Here is a 24,815-nt window from a genome sequence, read left to right as displayed (position 1 = left end):
CAGAGGTCAGAGGGGTCTGTCTGTAACTATGGGTTGTCTGTAAGTCAGGTGTCCTTAAGTAGGGCACTGCCTGTATTCTGCTACAAGTCCAAAGTGCCAAACCAGCCGCTCCTGATATCTGCTGTACATTGCCTATAAGTGTCCATATGTCACCAAAATACAATAAATCTGCATCACTGTCATCATTTGCCATACATTGTCAACTTGGTATTTGCAATAGATAATCCATAAGTTTTTATTATTATTATTATTATTATTATTATTATTATATAGGTTCTTTGCAGCAGTTTCATATGATGTTCTCCCTTTTTTAGTTTAATTTTTTATGTTCGATCATTTGGTTTGCTGCATGATGGTTTAGACACAATTATGAAGGTAGCCGGTGAAAGTTTGATGAATTTATTTTAAAAAAAGGAAAAAAAAAATCAAAAGGATTTGCTGCACATTAAAGGAAATCTACCAACAAAATCCATCATGATAAACCAGGGAAACTTACTCATAGATCCAGGAACTCTGACTGTGGTAGTTCTTTTTATATGTGTTATCCATGGCCTACATCCTTCTAAAATCAACTTTTCAATTATGCTAATGAGCCAGAACAGCTCTAGGGGCGTTACCAGAGCCCCATCATGCTGTAGCTTCACAGGCTATTACACTGTGCACACGCACTTCCCCCCTTCCACTATGTGATGAAACTTCCTCTGTTGCCATGAGACTACATCAGGCAGAGGCAGGGGGGAAGTGCTGAGGGAGAAGGGGAAGGGGCAGACGGTCTAACAGCCTCTGAAGCTACAGCACCAAGGGGCTCTGTTAACGGCCACATAGCCCTTCTGACTAATTAGCATAATATGAAAAGTTGATATTAGAAGGAAGGAGACCATGTATAACAAATATAAGAAGATTAGCACAGTCCCGGTGCCTGGATCTATGAGTAATGTCCCTGGTTTATTATGCTAGTTTGATGGTAGATTTTACAGCTTCAGTATAAGACCCTAATAGGGTTACACATATTGCATTTACCCTGTTAGATTTTCTAAGAGCCGGGGGTCATGTGGCCCCTGGGCAGCAGGACTTAGGACTTCCTATGATGTCCCGTGTCCTGCTGCACCCGGCGAGGATGCCAATGACAAAGTGATGAGGACGCTGCTGATTGGCTGAACTGGCTTCCGTGACCCCTGGCACTTTTAGCCAGGTGCAGATACAACATGGGAACCGGGAGCCGGACTAGGGCAATTCTACTTTTTTTATTCTTCCTGCATTTTAAGGTTTTTTCCGGACTTTATGGAGAACCCCCTTACATAGATCATTTTGTGTCAGGACGAGCAGCTGACTTTCAAGTCTTTGGCCCATTCTGGAGTTTTTTGGGAGTATCCAGCCTCTTCCGCCATCTTTTGCCTCTGAAAAGGTCGCTGTAATACTTTCTGCAGTAGGTGAACCTGTGGTGGAGGGAAGAAAATATAAATTATTCATTAAATTATCTTCATACAGACGCAGACAAGGTGCAGGATTTGGTGGATTATTCATTTTCTTTCAGATACATTTCCTTCAGTTGTTAGAAAATCTTATTACACTGTAACCAGAGACAGACCGTCCAGTTACACAAGAGCACAAAGGGGACAAGATAGATAGAGAGATATGAGATAGATAGATATGTGATAGATAGATAGATAGATAGATAGATAGATAGATAGATAGATATGAGATCGATAGATAGGAGATAGATAGATATGAGATCGATAGATAGATATGAGAGAGATGATAGATAGATAGATAGATAGATAGATAGATAGATAGATAGATAGATATGAGATAGATGATAGATAGATAGATAGATAGATAGATATGAGAGAGATGATAGATAGATAGATAGATATGAGATAGATAGATATGAGATAGATATGTGATTTACTAAGGGTCGCGGATCGCACTTTCATCGTACTGTTCATGGTTTTGAGGGATTGCACGTCTGTGGCAGGTATTTAGCAGGGGATTGTGTCGCACGTGATCGGATTGTGGCGAGCTGTGGTGGCTTTCATGCGACAAATATTGGGGGACCTGCCGTCGGACGATCCGACTGATTCAGACTGAGCGCCGGATTTAACTCTCAATTTGTGTCGCAAGCCAAGCACTTACATGCACCGGGAAGAAGAAGGTGAACTCCGACGGACCTGAGCGGGGAAGTGACACATGCAGGATATCGGGGGCGAGATCTTAGTGAATCACGCACAGGGCATTATCGTCGGAACATTGCACTTTGGATGAACTGCTCGGCCGGGTAAGTGAATGTGCCCCATAATCTTGCACTAACCTCTGAGAAGTCGTTCCTTTCTGCCTTCCGCACTGCAGCTTCTGCCATCCAGTTGCGCAGGATATACACAGGGTTAGTAGCTGCAAACAGAACATGTAGCACAACATGTCACAATAGAAAGAGATGTGACACATCAGGAAGCATTTCTGTCTCTATTCACACTACAGTGATGTAACTTGAAGCTGTTGGGCCACAGGGCATAGGCTATGCCAGGCCCAGACTATAATGTACGGTTTATAGTACTAGTCTTCTCATATGGGAAAGTGACACAATATGGGCCCCCCAAGCTTCTTGGGCCCAGTTTTGACCACACCCTCCGCACCCCCTCAAGTTACTCCCCTGTCCCAGATACCCCCCAGGCAGCACCTACAATACAGATACATGGGAAAATCTTTTTCGCTTTGATTCGGCTACTGATCTTACTTTCCATCCGTCGTCTTCTTTCAGCATCACAGTCTTCTGGATTGCTAGGTAGAAAGAAAGAAAATATTATTAGGATCCATCTACAGGCAGTCCCAGGGTTACATACAAGGGAGGTTCTTTATGTTTGTTCTCAAGTTAGAACTAATATATTTTATCATTGTAGCTCCAGGCCAAATTTTATTTTTCTCAGTGACAATTGGATTTCCAAAATTTTATGCTGTGATGGGACCAACAATTATCAATAAAGCTTCATTACAGACACCTTACAGCTGATCATTGCAGCCTGGGACTTCACCAGAGGTCACAGTGGGCAGAGATTTGTATGTAACTAGGGGTCGTCTGTAAATTGGGTGTCCTTAAGTTGGGGACCTCCTGTATACATCATGTGGGTAGTGGCTCAATAAATGGACAGAGTCTCGAGCCTCCAAACATAAAGATTGACCAAATCTGACAATTTTTATGAATTTTGCAAACCATCTAACATATGCGGGGCTTCCCAAATCTTGACCAATGTCACATATTGGGGAGATTAGGATTGTGCAAGTAGAATTTAATAATGGCAGAGCTTATTGTGTATGTATAGGGCAGTGATGGCGAACCTTTTAGAGGCCGAGTGCCCAAACTACAACAAAGACCCGCTTATTTATCGCAAAGTGCCAACACAGAAATGTAATTTGTGATTTATACTCCCTTCTCTGTCACAGTTTTCATTGATACCAGCACCTGAGGACACCAATAAAGCAGAAAATAGTCCCAGGTACAGCTGTCACTTTAAAATAGCTCTGTGCACAACAAGTCCTGGTCTGTCTGGGACTGCAGGAAGATACCTGGAGTCATCTCTGGTGATGGCCTGAGTGCCCACAGAAAGGGCTCTGAGTGCCACCTCTGGCACCAGTGCCATAGCTTAGCCATCACTGGTATAGGGGAATCAGGACAGATACATGGGGAAGATTTATCAGAAGTGTCTGAGAGCAGAACCGTTGTAGTTGCTCATAACAACCAATCAGAGCTCAGCTTTCATGCTCCCACAGCGGTTTATAACATGAAAGCTGAGCTCTGATTGGTTGGCTATGAGCAACTACAACAGTTTTGCTCTCAGCCACTTCTGATTAATCTCCCCATTACGGTGTCTTCAGCCTGCATAGATCTCACACAGGAGATATATGTAGTAGTGATGTGCACGGTAGCGTCTTCCATCACATCATCCTTCATGCTCCTGGATATTTTCTCAGGTTGCATAAACATAAAAATATACACATCCTCCGAGAAGACGTGTGTTGTCTCCCTGGGTCCCTACGTGAGGCTATACAATAGAGGCAGAGCACAGCTTCTGATCACTGCAGCTACTGGATGCTAGCGCTGAGCTCAGCATCTGGAAATACTTGGAGATGTTGGTTCCCGGCCCGTCACACACCATTAACTTAATAACAATACAGATGTAGGGATTCGGGGCACATGTTAAAAGTCATTTAAACATCATCAATTAGTGATCAGCAATTAGGACATAAAATCCATGTATATGTGTGTGTGTGTTACTCCAGCTATGGCAACAGACGGATCCCAGCATCTTACCAGGACATGTCACTACTCAATACTTGCTGCACCATTATACACATAGCAATGGCCTATGGAGGTATAAAGATGCCCGGGATAACTGTATAGATGTTCAGTATACACTCATATTAAAGGAAATCTATCATCGAGATCCATCATGATAAACCAGGGACACTTACTCATAGATCCAAGCACCGGGACTGTGGTAATCTTCTTATATTTCTCATCTATGACTTCCTTCCTAAAATCAGCTTTTAGAATTATGCTAATTAGACAGAAGGGCTCTGGGGGTGTGGTGTAGTTTCAATGGCTGTTATGCTGTGCAGGAGCACCCCCCCATTCCCCCCCCCCCCATTCCACTGTGTAAGATTACATAAGGCAGAGAGAAGGGAGGGACCAGTGGGTGGGGCAGACAGTGTAACAACCTGTGAAACCACAGGAGGAAGGGGCTCTAAAAACACACCCATAGCCTTTCAGGCTCGTTACTATAATTGTAAGTGTTGATTTTAGAAGGAAGGAGGCCATGGATAACACAGTCACGGTGCCTGGATCTATGAGTAATGTCCCTGGTTTATAAGGATGGATTTTGATGGTAGATTTCCTTTAATGGGACTGGCCCAAGTTGTATTTGTATACCCTATCCACATACCAAATCAGTTCAGGACCACCACAATGATGAGAATGGGGTCCTATTTCTCCAACTGAATGGAGAAATAGGACGTCAGGTCATGCATCTGGACTGACATCCAATTCGTTCACAAAGTGACTTTTGTAGTTGGATAGCAGAGAGCAGTTCCACACATGGCCGGCAGTGCCAGCACTGGGCATACCTGGGCAAGTGCCGGGGCCCAGAGATGCTGGTGGGGCCCCCGTAAGGCTGTACATAAGAAATCCATGGAGGGGAAGGAGGCTGTATCTACTGAATCCATAGGGTATGAGGAGGGCTTTATATAAAATAACCATAAGGGTCTGTTTGGGATGATAAACTAGGGAATATATTAGGGAACAGAAGACTGTTTTAGTTTCTAAATTTTGAATGTTGCCACGTCAGTTCACTGCAAAGGGGCCAACTGAGACTCTGTCACCCAGGGGCCTACTGATACCTGGAGCCAACCCTGGTCCCACATACAGTGAATGATGCTGCAATGTGCATGGAAAACCTGACACGGGAGTAGGAACCAAAGCACCAGGCTGCAATGATCAACTGTAAAATGAATGGAATGAAGTTTTATTGATGTTCCTTGTTGCCATGACAGCACAAAATTTTCAAAATTCAATTATCGCATTGACAAAATGGGCTTTTATCTGGAGTCACAATTATAATACTAATTGTAACTTACAAATTCTACTTAATGGGACCCTACCACCATGATTCTACCTATAAAGGTAGATCTGGTGGTAGGTGGATGAATGGGACGTGAGGATAGCCCTTTTTTTGCAAATTTTTTTAAGCGGCTACTGGGGCGTGGAGTAGCCGGACATGAGACTACACATCGCAGCTACTCCACGCCCCAGCAGCCTATTTTCTCCGCCTACCATTTAATCTTCGCCGGGGACTCGGACGAGAAGATGAAATGGTAGGCGGAGTAATGAGGCTACTGGGGCGTGGAGTAGCTGCGATGTGTAGCCTCATGTCCGGCTACTCCACGCCCCAGTAGCCGCTTAAAAAAATGTACATATCCCCCGATTAAAGTTTTCTTAAAGATAGCCGGGACGTGAGGATTAGCCCATAAAAGGGCTATCCTCACGTCCCATTCATCCACCTACCACCCGATCTACCTTTATAGGTAGAATGGTAGTGGTAGGTTCCCTTTAAGTACAAAACTAAAGAACCTGTATCTTGTATGTAACCTGGGGACTGTATATGTATATCCAGATCATATTTGTGTATTCTTTACCTTTTTAATCTCTGGAGATATGCAGTGACCCATGCTGGGAAATCCGAATGCTGACTTATATCATAAAGGGCCCAGTATTCCTTTAACATAAAACCAAAGCATAAAATCAACAGGTCAGTTTGACTTAATAGATAAATGGTCACTAACTTTGCAAATGTACAAAAAACTTTGTGTACATATTATTTCCAAATTTACTGCTAAATCTGCCAAATTTACTTTCACTCTGAAATCTTTGCTGAATTCTGTCTTGAAGGAGAAAGGATAGTAGACTACAGAGATCAGCAGAGGGTAAACTCCTTACAATGCAGAATACAATAATGGGCAGGATAGTGTTATTCCCCATATACAGTACTTATATTGCAATGTTAGATACACTTTAAAGAGAACCTTTTACCAGGTTTTACCCCATTAAACTAGTAGCACTGTCAGGCAGAGGATAAAATGTCTTTTCTAAAATTCCCTTTTCTATGTAAAATATCACCAGTAAGAAATCTCTCCCAAAGTCAAGAAAATATGACTTTTCTCACTTATTTCACAAGAGATGAGTCAAGTTTAGTGGTTTAGTCACTAGAGAAGTATCTTTTGTTCTATACTACCTGGAAACATGTTACTGGTGTCATATTAAAGATAAGGATTTAATCATTCAAATCATCATTTTATGGCTTTATGATCTACAGAACCAAAGATACAGGCAGCTAAAGACGTAGTTGGAAATGCAAGCTGCACCTATTCTATAGCGGCAAGTATTTCCAGTTCTGTAGCTCACAGAACCGTATGCTTGATGGGATATGAAAGATGAGATTCTTATCTTTAATATGACATCAAAAGTTGTTTCTATTCTATTCTATTGCTTCTAAGTTGTATGATAGACCCAAAGATAGGGGCTTCCGAAAAGACACTACTCCTGCAACCACTAAACTTGACTCATCTCACGTGAAAATGTGGATGAGAAGAGTCATATTTGCCTGACTTTGGAGGCAATTTTTTATAGGTAAGATTTCACATATAGGAGGGAATTCTAGAAAAGACATTTCACACCTGACCTGAGAAGTTTAGTGGGGTTAAACCTGGTGACAGGGTCTCTTAAATGAGATATTGGCATTAAAAACATGCATCTTTTATGGGGTAAATATGAGATAAATTTCTGATATTAGTGCTCTGTCCACTTCAATGGGACTCCCAGGATAGAGGACCTCTGGAGCTCCTCCAGATGGCGCATAACAGCAGGATTTTCCGTTCCATATTCAGCCAATTTCCAGGGTGCAAGCGGTCTCACCCCCAGCGACCCTTCAGACATTTATCCTCTGTAAATATTTAAAATCCTAAATTTAAGATAGACCATTATTTTAAGAATATTGAGTTCAGCAGATGTATGGTGCTCACAGGCCTATGTAGGAGCCTCTTTGATCTACGGCCTGGATCCAAATAATCAGACCCCCAATAATCAAATATTGATGCCCAATCCAAAGAATAATCATGGAAAACCCGGATCGGTCTCCAAATACCTGAGGTATGGTGAGACTCTGCAGCTGGCAGTCTGTTATCTCACTCAGCTGACGAAAGGACATTGTGAAATCAGCCTTTGTGTCTTCCATCATCTGTGAGAAGGGGGAAAAAAACCACAATATGATGCAATGTCTGATGGTAATGGCGTCTACCCCGTTCTCTGCCCCATATCACGTACATTCAGAAAGGACACAATCAGGGTCCAGTCTTCTTCCCTCGCACCTACAAATCCCAGTTTGGACCTGAAGAGTTCGGTGAAGCTATAAGCAAAGAGAAGAAGGTGTCATTGTATACGGTAGCCCCATACCAGGGTGTCCACATAGGACCGGAAGTGAGAACACCTCCATTGTTTATTGGACCACTCAGTCGTTCAGCAGCCCCATGAGCGGCACGAGACTGGTGCGACGAGTGAGCGGCTACAAGAGGGCGTACCTCCGGTAATAGACATCTGGGAATCCATCAAGAACCTTTGAGGCTCTGAAATTAAATGTAAATTGTTAGTTAACAAGGATATTATAATTCTAGAGCGCCATCATATGCCGCAGCGCTGTACAGATCATTTACATATACGAACATTACAGAATAATAACTTGGTCATATGGAACAATAGGAGTGAGGGCCCTAATCCCAAGACCCCAACAGTCTATGAGGATGGAGGGTGACACATAAGGTGACAGTAGTTGTACCATGGTCACAAGAACTTACAATCTATAAGGATGAAGGAGAGGGACAAAGGAGGTGACAGTACTTGTACAATGGTCACAAGAGATTACAGTTTATGCGGATGAAGGGGATGACATATAAGGGACAGTACTTGTACAATGGTCACAAGAGCTTACATTCTATGAGGATGAAGAGGATGACACATAACGGACAGTACTTATACAATGATCACAAGAGTTTATAATCTATGAGGATGAAGAGGGCACGCCCCTAAAGAGATGGGTTTAAAGAGCACAAAACTTTGGTAAGTGGGTATTAGTCTGATAGTCCAGGCTAGTGCATTCCAGAAAATTGGTGCAGCTCAGAAGCAATCATACTCTTAGATTGCTGAAAGATGAATGAGCATGGGTTGGGGTTATAGACGGAGATGAGACAAAAGAGGTAGGGAAGAGCAGTGCTGTGGGGAGTTTAAGAGTCACTAGTATGAAAAAGGACATGGTTTGGCTCATTTTCTAGTGTTTTCTCAACCAGCTAAGAGATGTAAAGTTAGATCAGACAGCCATATATTTATCATCCAACACTGTGATATATCTGGAGCAGGATAACACTGACTCGTCTAACATTCAGAATTCTCATCTATAACCAGGACAGAGAAAGTTTCTCTTATTGGAGGACCCAACATGTCCATAGTCCAATAAGGTCAATAGATAAGGTGTAATACTTTATGTCCCCTGTGGTGGCGCTGCAGGGATATAAACACTTCCTCAGAGATCACAGATCTGCTAATTATTAGGACCCTTCTAACAAAATTTTAATACAAGTTCCCTATTGGATTAGAAGTCGGATCCAGCGCCTTAGGCTACCATCTAAAGAAGTTAACATGACACAGGCTTCAGATGTCTGCTCCTTGCGCTGGCAGAGGGCGGTCATGCTGGGAAGGGGGTTATTCTCCCTTTGCAAAAATAAACACCTAATCCCATCTGTCATTGGTCATTTGTCAACACAACATTTTTCAAAGTCTGTCCTAATCCTCCAAGGGTTTTAGTATCAAAATGTTCAAAGGGGCACAAGATGCCCCCGTCAGCGGATGCCTCTATTGCCACGATACCAGTATCCTGGGGTGCTAGGGGGAGTCGGGGTGTTTCCGACTCACATCTGTTGTTGCCTGGTGTCCATCAGGGGGCTCAGGGCTACCCGCAGCTTGTTCAGATTATACATTCCAACGTTGGCCTGGTTTCCGATCCTGTACCTCCCTTCATCGTCAGATGTGTTTGGAACGTAATCTATTTAAAGAAAACAGAGCGCAAATTACTGCGGTACCGAAAAAAAAAAAAAAGGGCATTTAAAATAAATAGTAATTGCAGCCGTTTTAACAATAGACCCCATTCCTGGCTCGGTGACTACATGAGAAGCTTTAGAGAGATCCAGGACCTTCCCGTTCTCAGCGCTGCGAGCTATACGCTATTTATTTTCGCAGGAGAGGCTACAGATTTCCAGATGCTCTCGGGCCGGCATCCTCCTCGCAGACACAAATTGTAACGCAATTGATTGTTACCGCTACATAATAAACCTCCCCTGTTATGTTAACCAGAGTAATCTGTGTAAGTTGTGGCAGGCGCGCAGCGCTCATCTATCATCCGCAACATTTGTTTTCTTTGGAAAATATGTTAAATCCTTCCGTGCTGGGGGCGAGGTATCCAACGTGCGCAAGGTTAAAGGGATCCAGGAACAAGACTACGGAACGTACAACATGTTTTACTTTGAGGAATGAGGGTTTTGTTTGTTGTAATCAAATATTTCTTCATCGAAACACTGGTGTATAGATGTAACAGCCGGCACAGGCATAAAATGGCATCAAAGGTGCCATCTGTGCATTAGTCTAAGGGTCCAGCCCCAATTTAATTTATCATAAATCCACAGTAGTCAGAACACACGGATCATTGGAATGGCGGCCTGTTCCTCCAGCGGAATGCAGCATGAGGTCGAGCATCCCTACTATCAGTCCCTACTGCACTGCTGTACCTGAAGGGGCGTTTTGGTGCTGATTTAGACCATGCATCACATTTATTATTGCGAGTCAACAGAATTGCGTTGCACACAAAAAAAGAAGTTGGTGCACTCCGTCGGAGCAGTGCAGGGGGCGCCAGATTAATGAAGAACATGCGCCACTATTTAATGATCTGCCGCACCCTGCACATTATTCAGGCAATTGCACAAAGTGCGGCTTGCACTAGTTTTAATAAATGTGGCCCATTATCTAAAAAAAAAAAAAAACTTTCACCATGAACATTTTTAGGAGTTTTTATGTTGTATAGTGGTTCAGATGCAGAATTGTATTGAGCTGCTTCGGACATTGTACCGGGTTCAGAGATTCTTTGTTGGAGCGTTACAACTTGATCCTGGCGCTATTCTATGCTCTCTCAGACTTGGACCCTAATAGGAATGATATCTAGTGCTAAGACAGTGCTGCTCCCCCTTAATGTGAGGATGGGTTTGGGGGTTTCACAAGTCGCTAGTAATAGCCTGTGCACAGTCCCGTTCACTTTAAAGGGAACCTGTTAACAGAAATTGGCTTGATAAACCACTACAAGGATGTTGTCAAGCAGCTGAACACCTTCTAGATTATCTTTCTTGCATGGTCCAGTATGGTGGCATGACCAGAAGATGCACTTTAAAGTCTATGCCAGGGGAGGAGGTTTTCAGAATTGGCGAGAGAGAACTTGACTTCAGTGTTAAACTCTGCACTTCTATGGCTTTATACAACCAATTTAGATCTCACTTCAAATTCAATGATCAATTTCTGATGATGGGTTCCCTTTAACTTTTCTGGTGTAATATTAAAGACAATATTACCCTCTTTAACATGACACCAGACCTCTATTTTCTAGGTGCCAAAGTTCAGACGATATAGCCACGTGATGTGTGCCCGTCCTATACACATACTGTCTGCATGGTGTATGTGCAATTAAGACGTATATAGTATGACAGTCGTGAAATGGTTCTCCTACTGCAATACATTAACAGAAGTATAGTCAGTGTCAGCAGGATGTGGGAACTCACCAGGATCATAATTTTCCATGAAACCAAAAGGACCATAATCAATAGTGATAGACAGGAGGCTGAAGTTATCGGTATTGCACACACCTGCGGGAAAATCCAGAGGAAACATCTCCTGTTATAAACATTAGAGTAGCACATTGTCTTATTGTGGAAAGGTTCATTGGCCTCCTATGTGATGGCCATATGTGTGTCTGAGCCTCGTCAGGGACAGGAATTCATCTGATTGATGACAATCTCTGTACTACGCTGCAGATTATGTCGGCGATACTCTATACAAGCAATGAGAAATGAATAAATCAATGGCAATGATGACAAAGCTCTGTGCCATCTACCAAAATCTGTGACAAGCACCAGAGCAATATGAAAGCAGAGATAAGGACCCGGAGGGAAGGTCACAGTGTCACAAGCCCCATAGCGAGCGACGTGTAATACAAGATAACGCACATCAGAGACGTGAGATGTGACCGCAGGAGAACTACAGAGTAGCAATCACACATATCTTATATCCACAGGAGGAATGAGGGGACACGGGAGTCCTGGCTGTCAGCCCATGGGGGTGGCTCTGCCCAAATGATCTACATGTGATCCTTTATCATGTGTTATATACATAGACAATAGAACATAAACTAATAACACTGCTCTCTGCTTGCTGTCATTATATAGGAAGCTTCATCGTTTACTTCCAGTGGATAGAAATCTGTCCCTGATCATGTGATGTCACACAGGTGCACGGCTCGTTATATCCCTGGTCATGTGATGTCACACAGGTGCACGGCTCTTTATATCCCTGGTCATGTGATGTCACACAGGTGCACGGCTCGTTATATATCTGGTCATGTGATGTCACACAGGTGCACGGATCATTATATCCCTGGTCATGTGATATCACACAGGTGCACGGATCATTATATCCCTGGTCATGTGATGTCACACAGGTGCACGGCTCATTATTATCACAGAAACAAATCAGAGCTGTATGTAATAACGAGTTGTGCACCTGTGTGACATCACATGACCAGGGACAGATTTCTATCCACTGGAAGTAAACATAGAAAGGCACATTTACTTACCCGTCTGACAGAGTTCACAGAAAGTGCGCTTTCCGTGTATAATGCACATCTGCCACGATTTACTAAGATCGTGCGCCCAATATCCTGCATGTGTCGCTTCCCCGCTCAGGTCAGAGTTCACCATCTTCTTCCCGGTGCATGTAAGTGCATTGTCTTGTGACACAATTTGAAAGTTAAATCCCGCGCTCAGTCCGAATGAGTCTCATCATCCAATGGCCCGCCCCCCGATTTGCCGCATGGAATCTGATAACGCACGGCACAATCCCGAAAACGTTAATGAGGATAATTGGAAAATGGACAAAAACAGTCAAAAAACTGATGCGTTTTTTAACGGACTGCTTAAAAACGGCCCAAAAACGGGTTCAGTAAATAACCCCCAGAATCTTTCTATAGCAGGACAGCAAGCAGAGATCTAGAAAACCACAAGGAATGGAAACAGAAAATACAGAAAGTTCATTGGATATTTGTATAACTTTACCTTACGCAAACAATATAAAATTATTTGCTGAAAGTGGACAACCCCTTTAACTACTTAGATGCTGTGGAGGCTATGGATCACAGAATCTAAGGGGTCGTCTATAAGTTGCATACGCAGCTGCCACATCTTTACTCACTTCAGTAAAGCAACGCTGCGATACTCTTGTTGTTTCAAGAGGAAACCATGTTTTGGGAGTCCTGAACAAATCCGTTTTTATTTGGATTACGGGGGAATGATGTGTCAGCTTACCATGTGCAAACCCTATGGACATCCACTTTGCAATCATCTCAGCTGTCTGAGACACTATTGTACTGAAGAAAGCCTGCAATGAGAAATCTGGTTATAAGCTATCAAACACTTATCAAGCTCAATGAACCCAAATTTTTATTAAAGGGAACCTGTCACCAGATTTTTCACCCCTTCAGGTCAGGTATGAAATGCCCTCTCTACAATTACCTCTTTTATGTGAAATTTCAAACATCTATAAAATAAATGTACTTCAAAGTTATGTGAGCAGAGGAGAGTCATATTTTATCGGAGATAAGTCAAGTATAGAGGTTGCAGGGGGAATGTCACATGCCAGTATCTTCAGTTCTATAGTAACTACAAACATTTTTGGTTTCATTTTAAAGATAAGAATCTCATGTTTTGCATCGCATCAGACTTGTGGTTCTTTGATCTACAGAACTGGAGATACAGAAAGCTAATGACATAGGACCAGATTTATCAAAAGTGAGGCTCTATGTGCAGTTTGCCTCACGACTTTGCAGGGTGCGCCAAATTATTGAATTGTGTCTGACACCATTCAGAAAACTAGCCCAACTTGCACACGCCGCTCTTGCTTACAGGACATCTACCACCAGGATGAAGGATTGTAAACCCAGAACACCGAAATACTGGTGTGCGCCCCCTGTGGCAGGATCTGCTCTCCTTTTAGCTTCTTATGCCCTTGTTTTTAAGAGAAAAAGGCTTTAATCATTATGCAAATGAGCCTTAACACATATGGAGCCAGGAGCCCCTCAGGCTCATTTGCATAATTTTAAAAGCCTTTAAAAAAAAAAAAAAAAAAACAGGGCATAGAGTGGATCCTGCCCGACTGTCCGACTTTCTACATAAATGTGGCGCACGATCCTAATCAGTGCAAGAAAGCCACTTTAGGTGCCGAGTTTTGTTTCATGGCGCACACAGTGCAGCCGTGACACAAAATGGGCGCACATACCTGTGCGAGCCATTCGCACATTCTTTTCTGTACACCTTCTGACAAAAAACCCGGCACAGCAAGTTTAATAAATTTAGGCCATGGTTGACATGCAAGCTGCAGTTACAGAACTGAAGACAGGACTCATCTCAGATAAAATATGACTCTTCTCAGCTCATTTGCATATGACTTTGGAGGAGATTTTTTACTCTATAGGTAAACCCTAACTAAAGGGCTGGTACATTTTTGGGGTAAAATCTGACAACAGCGACCCTTTAACAACACGAACAACATTGCATAATACTGTAATAAGTTGTACTTGGTCTTACCAAAATCCTATTGGGATCAGTTGGTTTAATAGATGGAAAGTGTTCTTTAATGACAAACTCAACTAACACCCTAGAAAACACAACATAAAACACCAAGCAATGGAATAAACATGATAAAAAAAAACAGATTTTATCATGTACTGAAACTGAAGATATGCGGAGTAAAGCCTCAGCTCGATCTCTTACCTTAGCAAGTGAAATTCTCCAGAGTTAGTCAAAATTTCAAGAGAACCAATACGAAACCAGGATTTGGCCACTCTCAAAACCACCGCTCCTGCACAGGAAGACAAAATACTGAATATTCACCCTGTTTATACTATATATGGATGGAGTGACTGCTTAAAGGGAACCTGTCACCAGGTTTTAACCCACTAAACTTCCACCCCCCTCGGGTAGGGTATGAAAGGTCCTTTCTAGAATTCCCTCTATTATGTAAATTTCTCACCCTTTTACCTATTTAAAAAAAAATCTCCTTCAAAGTCAGGCAAATATGACTCTTCTCACCTCATTTTGACATGAGGTGAGTCAAGTTTAGTGGATGTCGGGGTCATTTCAGAAACCTCTATCTTTGGTTCTATAGTATCTAGGAACACGCTTTTCGTGTCATATTAAAAATTAGAACTGAACCAGAACAGGACATAAAGGCAGTTGAAAAATAGGTGGGAAATGGATTTTTCTCCGAAGCTTGCATTTCCAACATTATCCTGCCAGGACCTTACTGTATTTTTCGGACTATAAGGCGCACAGGATTATAAGGCGCACCATCAATAAATGCCTGCTAAAACGTCTAGGTTCATATATAAGGCGCACCGGATTATAAGGCGCACCTGATTGTAAGGATGAATGACCAGCAGGTGGCAGACCTGTGCACAGTACAAGGCAGCTGTTGTCCAAGTATGGTTCATATATAAAGCGCACTGGACTATAAGGCGCACCTTTGATTTCTGAGAAAATCAAAGGATGTCTGCCTTATAGTCTGAAAAATATGGTAATCTTATATTCTTGAATACTTTCATAAGGTCCTGGCAGGGCAATTGTCTCATGGACAGTTAGAGATCACATGACCCTCCATCTGCGGCCATTTTATGGACAGGAATCTCTGTCTGATGAGGTAAAAAGACCGGAGGCTTCAAAAAAGCGGAGAAGACCTATAGATGTAAATTGGTGAATTACCTCATACCCTGCCCCCCCCCTCCCACATTTACACACACTTTACAAAAAACATGAAGTAACTTGGCCAATGCCTTTAAGGATCAATGGAGAGGGCGCTGCTATCACCCTGCGATCAGTGTTAACTCTTTAAGTGATAGCGGCACATGGGTGGCCCCCTCTAGGATGTGACCTCTGGACCTCCCTAATTGAGGAAGAAAAACAAAGATACATTCTCGTTTTCTCAGATACATTGTCACCGTGCAAGGATCAGCCACACAAATAAGTAGCGTCACTGTGGAGGGAGCCTTCTAGATGTTACCACAGGCTCATACAGCCCTATGCGTGTACCTCATCATAGTACCTACCTCTTTCTTTAGTCACATGTCCATTGTAGAACTGATCTCTCCAGACCGCATCATTGCTGACGACAAGGCTGTGTTACAGAATATATTAGCCATAGATTAGTATAACGCTACATCACACACATCAGTGGAATATTATGACCTTCTGTTCGTGTATTGGGGCATTTAGGCTCGGTAAGGGGGCAGCGCTTTTCACTGAAGGGGAATTCTGGTTCTCAATAGGGGGGTATAGTTTGCTCTTTGAAAGGATAGTTCACTTAATTGGAGATGGTAGAGGTTGTCCTGGATTGGCAAGTAATGACCTACTTTTAGGACTGTTGATGGGCGAAGGTCCAATAATTGTGCATAATAATATGAAAAGTGTGTCGAACCTTCACCCATCTCCTATACTGAGGGTAGGCGGTAACGTGTCAGTCCCGGACACCAGTTTTAGGTAGTCAGCTCATTGTAGACTGATATGAATACATACAGGGCTGGCGTCAGCACTGGGCATGTGCTGGGGCCCAGAGCTGCTAGGTGGGGGGGGGGGGGGGGGCACATAGGGCTGCAAATAAGAAATCCATGGGGATGAGGGGGGCTTATAAAAAATAACCATGAGGGGGTATGTTTGGGATGATAAACTAGGGAATATTTTAGAGACCATGAGACTGTTTACGTTTCTGAATGTTGTATGTGAATGTGTGTTCATTGCAAAGGGGCCCACTGAGGCTCTGTCACCCAGGGGCCTACCGATACCTGGAGCCGGCCCTGTATTCATGTACCTGGCAGCTCTGCTGGTGGGAACACCCAGATAGTACATGGCCTCGCTGCACAGAAACTCCCTTACAGAGGAGCGCAGCACAGCTCTCCCATCTCCATTCCTAAGAACAAAGGAAAGTACAAATATCAGATCTATAATATTATATATTACTATAAATAGGCCACAATCAGAGGCAGCACTGGTCACGGGAATATTGGAGCAGATCCCTTACCACAAATGTACGACCCATTATACTATGTGCCATTATTGTGTATAAAAGAAGACAAATTCTGCAGTGGAACTTATTTGCCAAGTCTAATGATATATCTACATATTTAGCTGCTGCATAACATAGACACTGTTGGAAAAAGAAAACTAATCCAATTTTTGCAAAATATTAGAAAATCCTAGTAAAAAAAAACATCACTGACTCCTGGATGATACCGAGTTGCAGGACCTATAGGAGGTTCCTCGGTTCTTACATCGGTGGGTGTCCGTATATATTACATATCCATATTAGAGCTAGAGCCCAGTTACACATTTTGCATTTGGTTCAAGGACATTTAAAGGGGATGTCCACTTTTAGCACATAAGTGACATTTTTAGATTTAATGAAAGTTATACAATTTCCCAATATACTTTTTGTATCAATTCCTCACAGTGTTCTAGATCTCTGCTTGCTGTCATTCCATAGCAAGCTTCTATATATACGTCCTGTGGATATTAACCGGTCCCTGATCATATGATGTCACACAAGTGCACGATTCATTTTATCCCTGTTCATGTGATGTCACACAGGTGCACAGCTGGTTATATTACACAGCTCTGATTACTCTCCGTGATATAACAAACCATGCACCTGTGTGACATCACATGACCAGGGATATAACGAGCCGTGCACCTGTGTGACATCACATGACCAGGGATATAACGAGCCGTGCACCTGTATGACATCACATGCCCAGGGATATAACGATCCGTGCACCTGTGTGACATCACATGACCAGGGATATAACCAGCTCTGCAACTGTGTGACATCCCATAACCAAGGATATAACGAGTCATGCACCTGTGTGACATCACATGACCATGGATATTACAAGCCGTGCACCTGTGTGACATCACATGACCAGGTTTATAACGAGCCATATGCCTGTGAGACATCACATGACCTGGGACCGGTTTTATCCACAGGAAAATAAACAATGAAGCTTTCTACAGAATGACAGCAAGCAGAGATCTAGAAAACCGTGAGGAATTTATACAGAAGTATATTGGAAAACTGTATAACTTTCATTACACAAACAATATTAATTGTTTGCTGAAAGTGGACAAAACCTACTTTTAGGATTTCTGACCACATGTTAAAATAGCCAGACTGTGTTTAGTAGGATGGAGAAAGCCTTGTACAGGTGCATCCAACCCTCCAATTGCCCCTTTGTTGAAGGCCCACAGACACCCCACCACATTTGCCTGAATTAGAGGCCCCAATTCCGGAAATAGTTGTTGATCCAAACTTTGTGATATTCCCCCCAAATCAGATCTTAATATCATTGTTCTACTGATTTGGACTTACTTGTATTTTTTTTGCATAAAAACCTATTAGCAGCTAATTACCTTGAATAAGGTGTTTTTCCTGATCCCTTTAACTGAAGCTCCCATCTTTCTCCAAACCTTCCAGAAAAAAAAAAGAGAATTTAAATACAATTGATAAAAGTTGAATCGTAAGTCTCTCCAGTTCTAACTATTGATTTTTTTCTCTTTTTATCACACTAAACGAAAACATTTATATTTCAGGTCCGCAGATCCAGGAAAATATTGATCTTCCTGTTGGGATCAATAATCTTCCATTATCAAAGCCAGAATAGTTTGTAATAATCTTCTCCTGCAACATCCTGGCCATCAGGAGGGAGACACCTAGTGGCCAATGAGCAGATCACATCCTCCTCATAGAAAGAGGTTTTAGTCCAAAGACATTTTTTTATTAAATTGGTCAGAAGTAAATTTTATTATTAACCTTTTCAAAGATGGAAACTGTTCCTGCTCAGATAGTAGAGGAATTTTGCTATCTTGCTATGTATGTGTTCCCGTATTATATCTGCAAAGTGCAGTTTGTACCTCAGCTGAACTGGAAATGTTAAAAAAGACAAAAATATTGGGGAAAAAAAATGAAAACCTAAATAATAACTATTAAGGGTGCGATAACTAGGTGGTCCAGGGTTAGATACGTAGCAGGCAAAAAATACAGCGCCATCTCTATCAATGAACTGTGTGTGGCACTGCAGCTCTGGCCCAGTCACTTAGGTGAAGCTCAACTGCAATACCACCTACGGACAGGTGGGGCACAGTGTAATGCAATGATTTTTTAATCGTCTTCACAGACATGAATGAGCTTTAATGAACTGATGATGATTTGTTCATTCTCTTGATATTGTCTTTCTATAAGACATCACTGATGAAGGTTGTGCTGGTATCCTACCTGTTGATGTAAGAGGCTATTAAATGTGCTCTGCCGTCCCCCAGCTGTCCGACCCAAACGCCAAACTGAAAGGAAACAGTAACAAAAATAGAAGAGATTAAAATCCAACTGCAATAACCATGTCTGTACTAAAGGGGGTATCTATGGGGCTCCATCCACCCCATAGACTTTAAAGAAGCGACACTGCGCATATGTAACTGCTGCTCCTTCCCAACTCTCTGCCACTGCTGGAGAGCCAATGATGCCATTTTTAATATCCATAGGTGTCCTGGTGGTATTAATGATGTACCTGGGGTGGTAAATGCAGCTGCACTATGATCGGAGTAGAACGAAGACAACCCCGTGTCCATAGTGTATCGGCCATTCACCAAAACTACAGGTTTGTATAAAATAAACAAGCGTAATGTATGCCATGTGGCCAAACGTGAATAGTGTTATATACGTACATACAGGGCCGACGTTAGGGGGCGGCAAACTGGGCATTTGCCAAGGACTCCATGTCCTAAAGGGGCCCCCTGCATGTAGACTTTTGTGGGCAGAGGATTTATTGCTCTTTTAATGCCCCTTGGTTGAATGCCTGGGTGAAGATGCTTATCCATATATCTCCTGTCTACATATCTATCATCTGTCTAGTTATCTATCTCCTAAAATTTGTCTATTTTCTATCTATATATCTGTCTATTAAACCATTTATCTATCTATCTCCTATATATTATCTATTTATCAATCAATCTTCTCTCTTCTACTGTATCTATCATCTATCTATAGATCTTTATCATGTTTCATATTTATCTTCTATCATCCATCTCCGTATCATCTGTCTCTCCTATATAATACTCCTACAGCCCCATATTACAGATACTTACCTACTACTGTGTGCAACTACAAAGTGTTATTATTGTGCAGGGCTAAAGGAGCCTCTTACTGACTGTGACGGTTTATAAAATAGTTTTATTTTGGGGCCCCACTTTTGCTCAGGGCCCCACATTGTCTAAAAACATCCCTGTATATATATATAAAACAGATGAGGTAAAAAATCCGGTCACCTGGTGGCCTCCGTATCTGTGCGTTAGAGGAGGGAATCCTGAAACTGATTTCCCCCCACTGACAAACTGCAGGAAGTCATCTGTGTGTGACACTGAAATGTCCAGATCCAGCAGATTTTCCACAACATCCTGTGAAAAAAATAAAACATTTAACCCCATTACAGATCCAATACAAACAGACATAACATGTATCCGAAAACAGACCCTGGATTAGGACACCAGGAACTGCGATTATTTCCAGCTTCATGTGGGCATGGAGGGGCCTGAGGGTGGGTATGGGCCGGTATTGGACCTTCCTGCCCTGCACTTGCTGTAGTCTGCAATTGTTGAAGCCTGAGCCTCTTGATGCGCCCGCCACCGCAGAGGGGGGGGCTTATATATTACAACGACAGCTTTACTAAATGGATGTTAAAAGGGTTGTCCACTTCTATAAAATTATTGATATTTTTGTGTAATGAAAAGTTATACAATTTTCTAATATACTTTCTGTATCAATTCCTCGTTGTTTTCTAGATCTCTGCTTGCTGTCATTCATAAGCTGCATTGTTTACCTCCTGTGGATATAAACTGATCCCTGGTCATGTGATGTCATACAAGTGACTCTATATATCACAGAGACAAATCAGAGCTGTGTGATATAAACGAGCCATGCACCTGTGTGACATCACATGACAAGGGATATAATAAGCCGCCCACCTGTGTGACATCACATGACCAGAGATATAATAAGCCGCCCACCTGTGTGACATCACATGACCAGAGATATAATGAGCCGTGCACCTGTGTGACATCACATGACAAGGGTTATAATAAGCCGCCCACCTGTGTGACATCACATGACCAGAGATATAATGAGCGGCGCACCTGTGTGACCTCACATGAACAGGGATATAACGAGCCATGCGTCTGTGTGACCTCACATGACCAGGGCTATAATAAGCCGCCCACCTGTGTGACCTCACATGACCAGGACTATAACGAGCCGTGCACCTGTGTGACATCACATGACCAGGGATATAATAAGCCGCCCACCTGTGTGACCTCACATGACCAGGACTATAACGAGCCGTGCACCTATGTGACATCACATGACCATGGATATTAGCCGTGCACCTGTGTGACATCACATGACCAGAGATACAATGAGCCATGCACCTGTGTGACATCACATGACCAAGAATATAATGAGCCGTGCACCTGTGTCACATCACATGACCAGGGATATAATGAGTCATGCACCTGTGTCACATCACATGACCAGAGATACAATGAGCCGTGCACCTGCATTACATCACAATGAAGATTCCTATAGAATGACAGCAAGCAGAGATCTAGAAAACCGTGAGGAAATGATACAGAAAGTATTTTGGAAAATTGCACAAAATTTAATTAGACAAACAATATCAATTATTTGCAGAAAGTGGCAGGTCACTGAAGAAACAGGGGAGTCCAAAAAGAATCATGGATTTATTTCTGGTGAATAGACTTGTTATAGGAAGGTTTGGAACACTAAAGAATACAAATGTTTAAGGATTATCTGCTGGATGAGGTAGATGATGTTGACCAGTCCTGTCCTGCATTAAACCCTTTGGATTTTAATACTACATACCACTGTATGGCCGGCTGCATGTGCAGCCAGTGGAAACAGACCAGTATGTTGGCTGCCATTCAGCCAGGGAGTCTTTGCATCATATTTCTGTATGATGCAAGGACTCCTGTGCAGCCAGTGGGATCTGACCAGCCTACAGGTCAGTTTCCATGAGCTCAACAAATAGAGGAGATACCGTAGTACTTCTACTATCTTTTTACATTCACTATTGGTTTTGGGGTCAAAGATGTAATTTAAAAAGTAAACCTAAACATGAGTAGACAATGGTTCCTAGATCTCAAACACTGAAAAAGTAGGGCATTTCATGGCAGCTCTGAAGCCTGCTGGATTCTTAATATATCTCTGGACTATATTGCAGACTGTGATTTATAAAATGACTTCTTGATGGTGTAAATTATCAGTGTGTAGAGCCCTGCGTGTGATATACTGGTGTCTTACCTCTGAGACTGCAACAAGATGAACATCAGACATATATGGAGTGGGGAAGGTCTGAGAGAAGATGCAGCCTTTCACCTTTCTTACATAATTGGCTTTGATTGCGTCAATTGGTAATTTGGCTGCATATTAGGAAAGAAAAGTAAATATTAAATCAAGAAATGTATTGAATCTGTGTAATACATGAACCTGCCTCTAGATTTTATCTCATTAAACTACCATTCCCATCAGGTAGGATATGACATGCCCTTTCCATAATTCACTTTTTTATGTGAAATCTCATCTGTTTACCTACAAAAATCTCCTCTAAAGTCATATGAAAATGAGGAGAGAAGAGTCATGTTTTGATTGAGATGAGTCAAGTTTATATGCTGGAGGGAAAGTGTGACTTCAGATGGCCCTATCTTTGGTTCTCTAGCACATAAAAACATGCTGGTGTCATATTAAACATAAAAATATTATTTTTAAGATCACTTTAGGCCTGTGGTTCTGTGATATACAAAAATGGAGATACAGGCAGTTAAGGAAATAGGTGGGAACTGGAGATGTGCAGATCCACAAAAAGAACGGAAGACTGGCAAATAATGTCGCTAGCTTGTTCCAGCTTCTCAAAGATGATATGTTCCGGAAATACAGACCGCGCATGGATTATACCTGTGTGGCACCTATTTCCCTCCCTTCACGCCATCTCCAAGCCAAATGGGCGTGGAGAGGTTGAATGGGGGGAAGTAGCCGGCAGTGGAGTGGGCTAGCTATAGCTTACGAACATTCAGTCCTGTAAATTTGCAGGCTATAGCGCTATTCAACGCCAGAGAGGACCTGGTGTAGATAGTCCACTGTTGCCACATCAGGAAGGTGAGGGGTGCGAGGCAATCATCATATGCTTTTGATTAGAATATTTTTATTGAGATTTTTTTTCAGTTTTTAAAGACTAAACAAACATTGAAAAACACAAGGACTCCAAACCCAACAGAGATCACACCCAAAAAATGATCAATATGTTGATTGTCACAGCGTTCCTCATTCTATATCAATAAAGATCAGGTCCGTGGACCATCATCATATGCTTGGGCATGGAGCACCGCCTTATGATAAATGTCCCCCAATGTGTCAGTGGGACACAAGGATGAAAACAACAATCCAGTGCATGCAGCCATAATCTGTCTTTTGGTAGGAAGTGGGTGGTCTACCTTTAAAAACATATGACTTAGACCCTATATCTTACCTAGATCATCGTCCAGTGTTGGGCTCCACAGACCCATAGAAGATACTCTCCTCCTCCTTCCGCAGGAGTCACTGCTGTTCAGCGTAGTAATGAAAAGTGGGTGCCCACCGTCCTCTGCGCCCCGATGGATGTTATGTTTCCAGGTCGGGCCATATAGTCCGTATGCTGCCCATATACACAGCAGCGCTATAAAGCTGCCCTGCCTCATCATCTCCTCTGCGCATTTCTCAGATTCTTCCTCACAAATCTTCTTAACACTTCGTCAACATCATTGATGTAGAGAGAAGACGCTCGTCCACTGCTGCGGAGTACAGGCTGCAGATAAGGAACGTGAAAAGTAATGTAATATGCAGATTAGGAGGTCACTGACTAAGGTGTTTGCTAATGTGATGTATTCTGGACAATTTACAACCAATATTAGATGGAAATAATAGAGCTGGAGCTTCTGTCCAATTTTCCACTGAGATGATGGAAGCCGAACGGACAATAAAATAAGCCATTAAAAGACCAATGAGATCTATGGACATTTTAACGAAAAACATTGGACTTCAGTTATTATCATCTTAGAGATAGAAGATAAGAACGGAGGTCCAAATGCAGGTGTTAACTTGGGTTTATAGGGGAGAACAGGCTGTGTGTGGCTATGGGGTTCCTGAGCTGTCTACCTGCCTATGCTGCCGCCGATGTGTGTGGCAGATCCTGGTGTCAGGTTCAAAGCCACAAAGAAAAAAATGGGGTATGGTGGAGATGTAATGGAAACCTACCATTTCATTTGATGCATTATGAAGCAAACATACCTTAAGAATGCTGTAGCTACACAGATGCAGGATCATATCTTGTTTAATCCCTGAGTTTTGCAGAAATAACAATTATATAATTATGATAATGAGGTTTTGTCACTTCTGTTCCTGGCCTCCACATGTTTCCTTTCACATTAGTTATTCACTGCTTCACAGGATCACTGTTCTTCTGGCCAGGCAGAATAATCAATTGCTGCACCCCCCCCACACCCCAGCTGCTGTGTATGAGTGATCCAGCTGAGGTTGATTAGTCCTGTCTTGGCTGTTCCGAAAGCTTGGGTGTAATGTGGATCCAGCTTTCCCAAGGTCCTGAATTTTATAATTGTTTTTAATCGTTTCAATCACTCAGCTCAGGGATTAACCAGCAGTCTCAAGGTATGTTTGGTGACAGAACTGCAATATCTTCCGTGGTCCTCATTCTGGACCCACCATTCTTCCTCTGCAGAGATACCCTGGAGAGAAGCTATAACGAGAGTCTGAA

The 24,815-nt window shown here is 42.5% G+C and overlaps 1 protein-coding gene across 1 annotated transcript; it reads right to left on the bottom strand.

The window, feature by feature from the left end:
• Positions 1 to 1,008: 1,008 nt before the first annotated feature.
• Positions 1,009 to 23,779, bottom strand: LOC140134279 (protein adenylyltransferase SelO-like). Its single transcript, XM_072154862.1, has 19 exons — positions 23,535 to 23,779; positions 22,313 to 22,431; positions 20,266 to 20,394; positions 19,220 to 19,284; positions 18,358 to 18,414; positions 16,763 to 16,861; positions 16,005 to 16,072; positions 14,674 to 14,761; positions 14,488 to 14,557; positions 13,210 to 13,282; positions 11,413 to 11,496; positions 9,506 to 9,635; positions 8,122 to 8,166; positions 7,868 to 7,949; positions 7,689 to 7,781; positions 6,184 to 6,263; positions 2,732 to 2,775; positions 2,309 to 2,388; positions 1,009 to 1,436 (listed from the first exon to the last, which is right to left on the bottom strand). The coding sequence occupies exons 1-19, from the start codon at positions 23,743 to 23,745 to the stop codon at positions 1,314 to 1,316; spliced, it is 1,740 nt and encodes a 579-aa protein (XP_072010963.1). The 5' UTR covers positions 23,746 to 23,779; the 3' UTR covers positions 1,009 to 1,313.
• Between the last annotated feature and the right edge of the window lie 1,036 nt (positions 23,780 to 24,815).

This window comes from Engystomops pustulosus, chromosome 5 (genome assembly GCF_040894005.1).
Source record: "Engystomops pustulosus chromosome 5, aEngPut4.maternal, whole genome shotgun sequence".
NCBI classification, from domain to species: domain Eukaryota; kingdom Metazoa; phylum Chordata; class Amphibia; order Anura; family Leptodactylidae; genus Engystomops; species Engystomops pustulosus.
The sequence above is the reverse complement of the archived record's forward strand: the minus strand, read 5'-3'. Positions and strand labels throughout refer to the sequence as shown.

Bases quoted from the DNA above. Each gene is read 5' to 3' on its own strand.
- LOC140134279 (XM_072154862.1), bottom strand. From the start codon at position 23,745: ATGATGAGGCAGGGCAGCTTTATAGCGCTGCTGTGTATATGGGCAGCA. The intron at 16,073-16,762 runs GTACATGAATAC...TCTGTAACACAG, and splicing joins CCCACCAGCAGAGCTGCCAG to CCTTGTCGTCAGCAATGATG. The intron at 11,497-13,209 runs GTAAGCTGACAC...ATTTTCCCGCAG, and splicing joins GTCCATAGGGTTTGCACATG to GTGTGTGCAATACCGATAAC.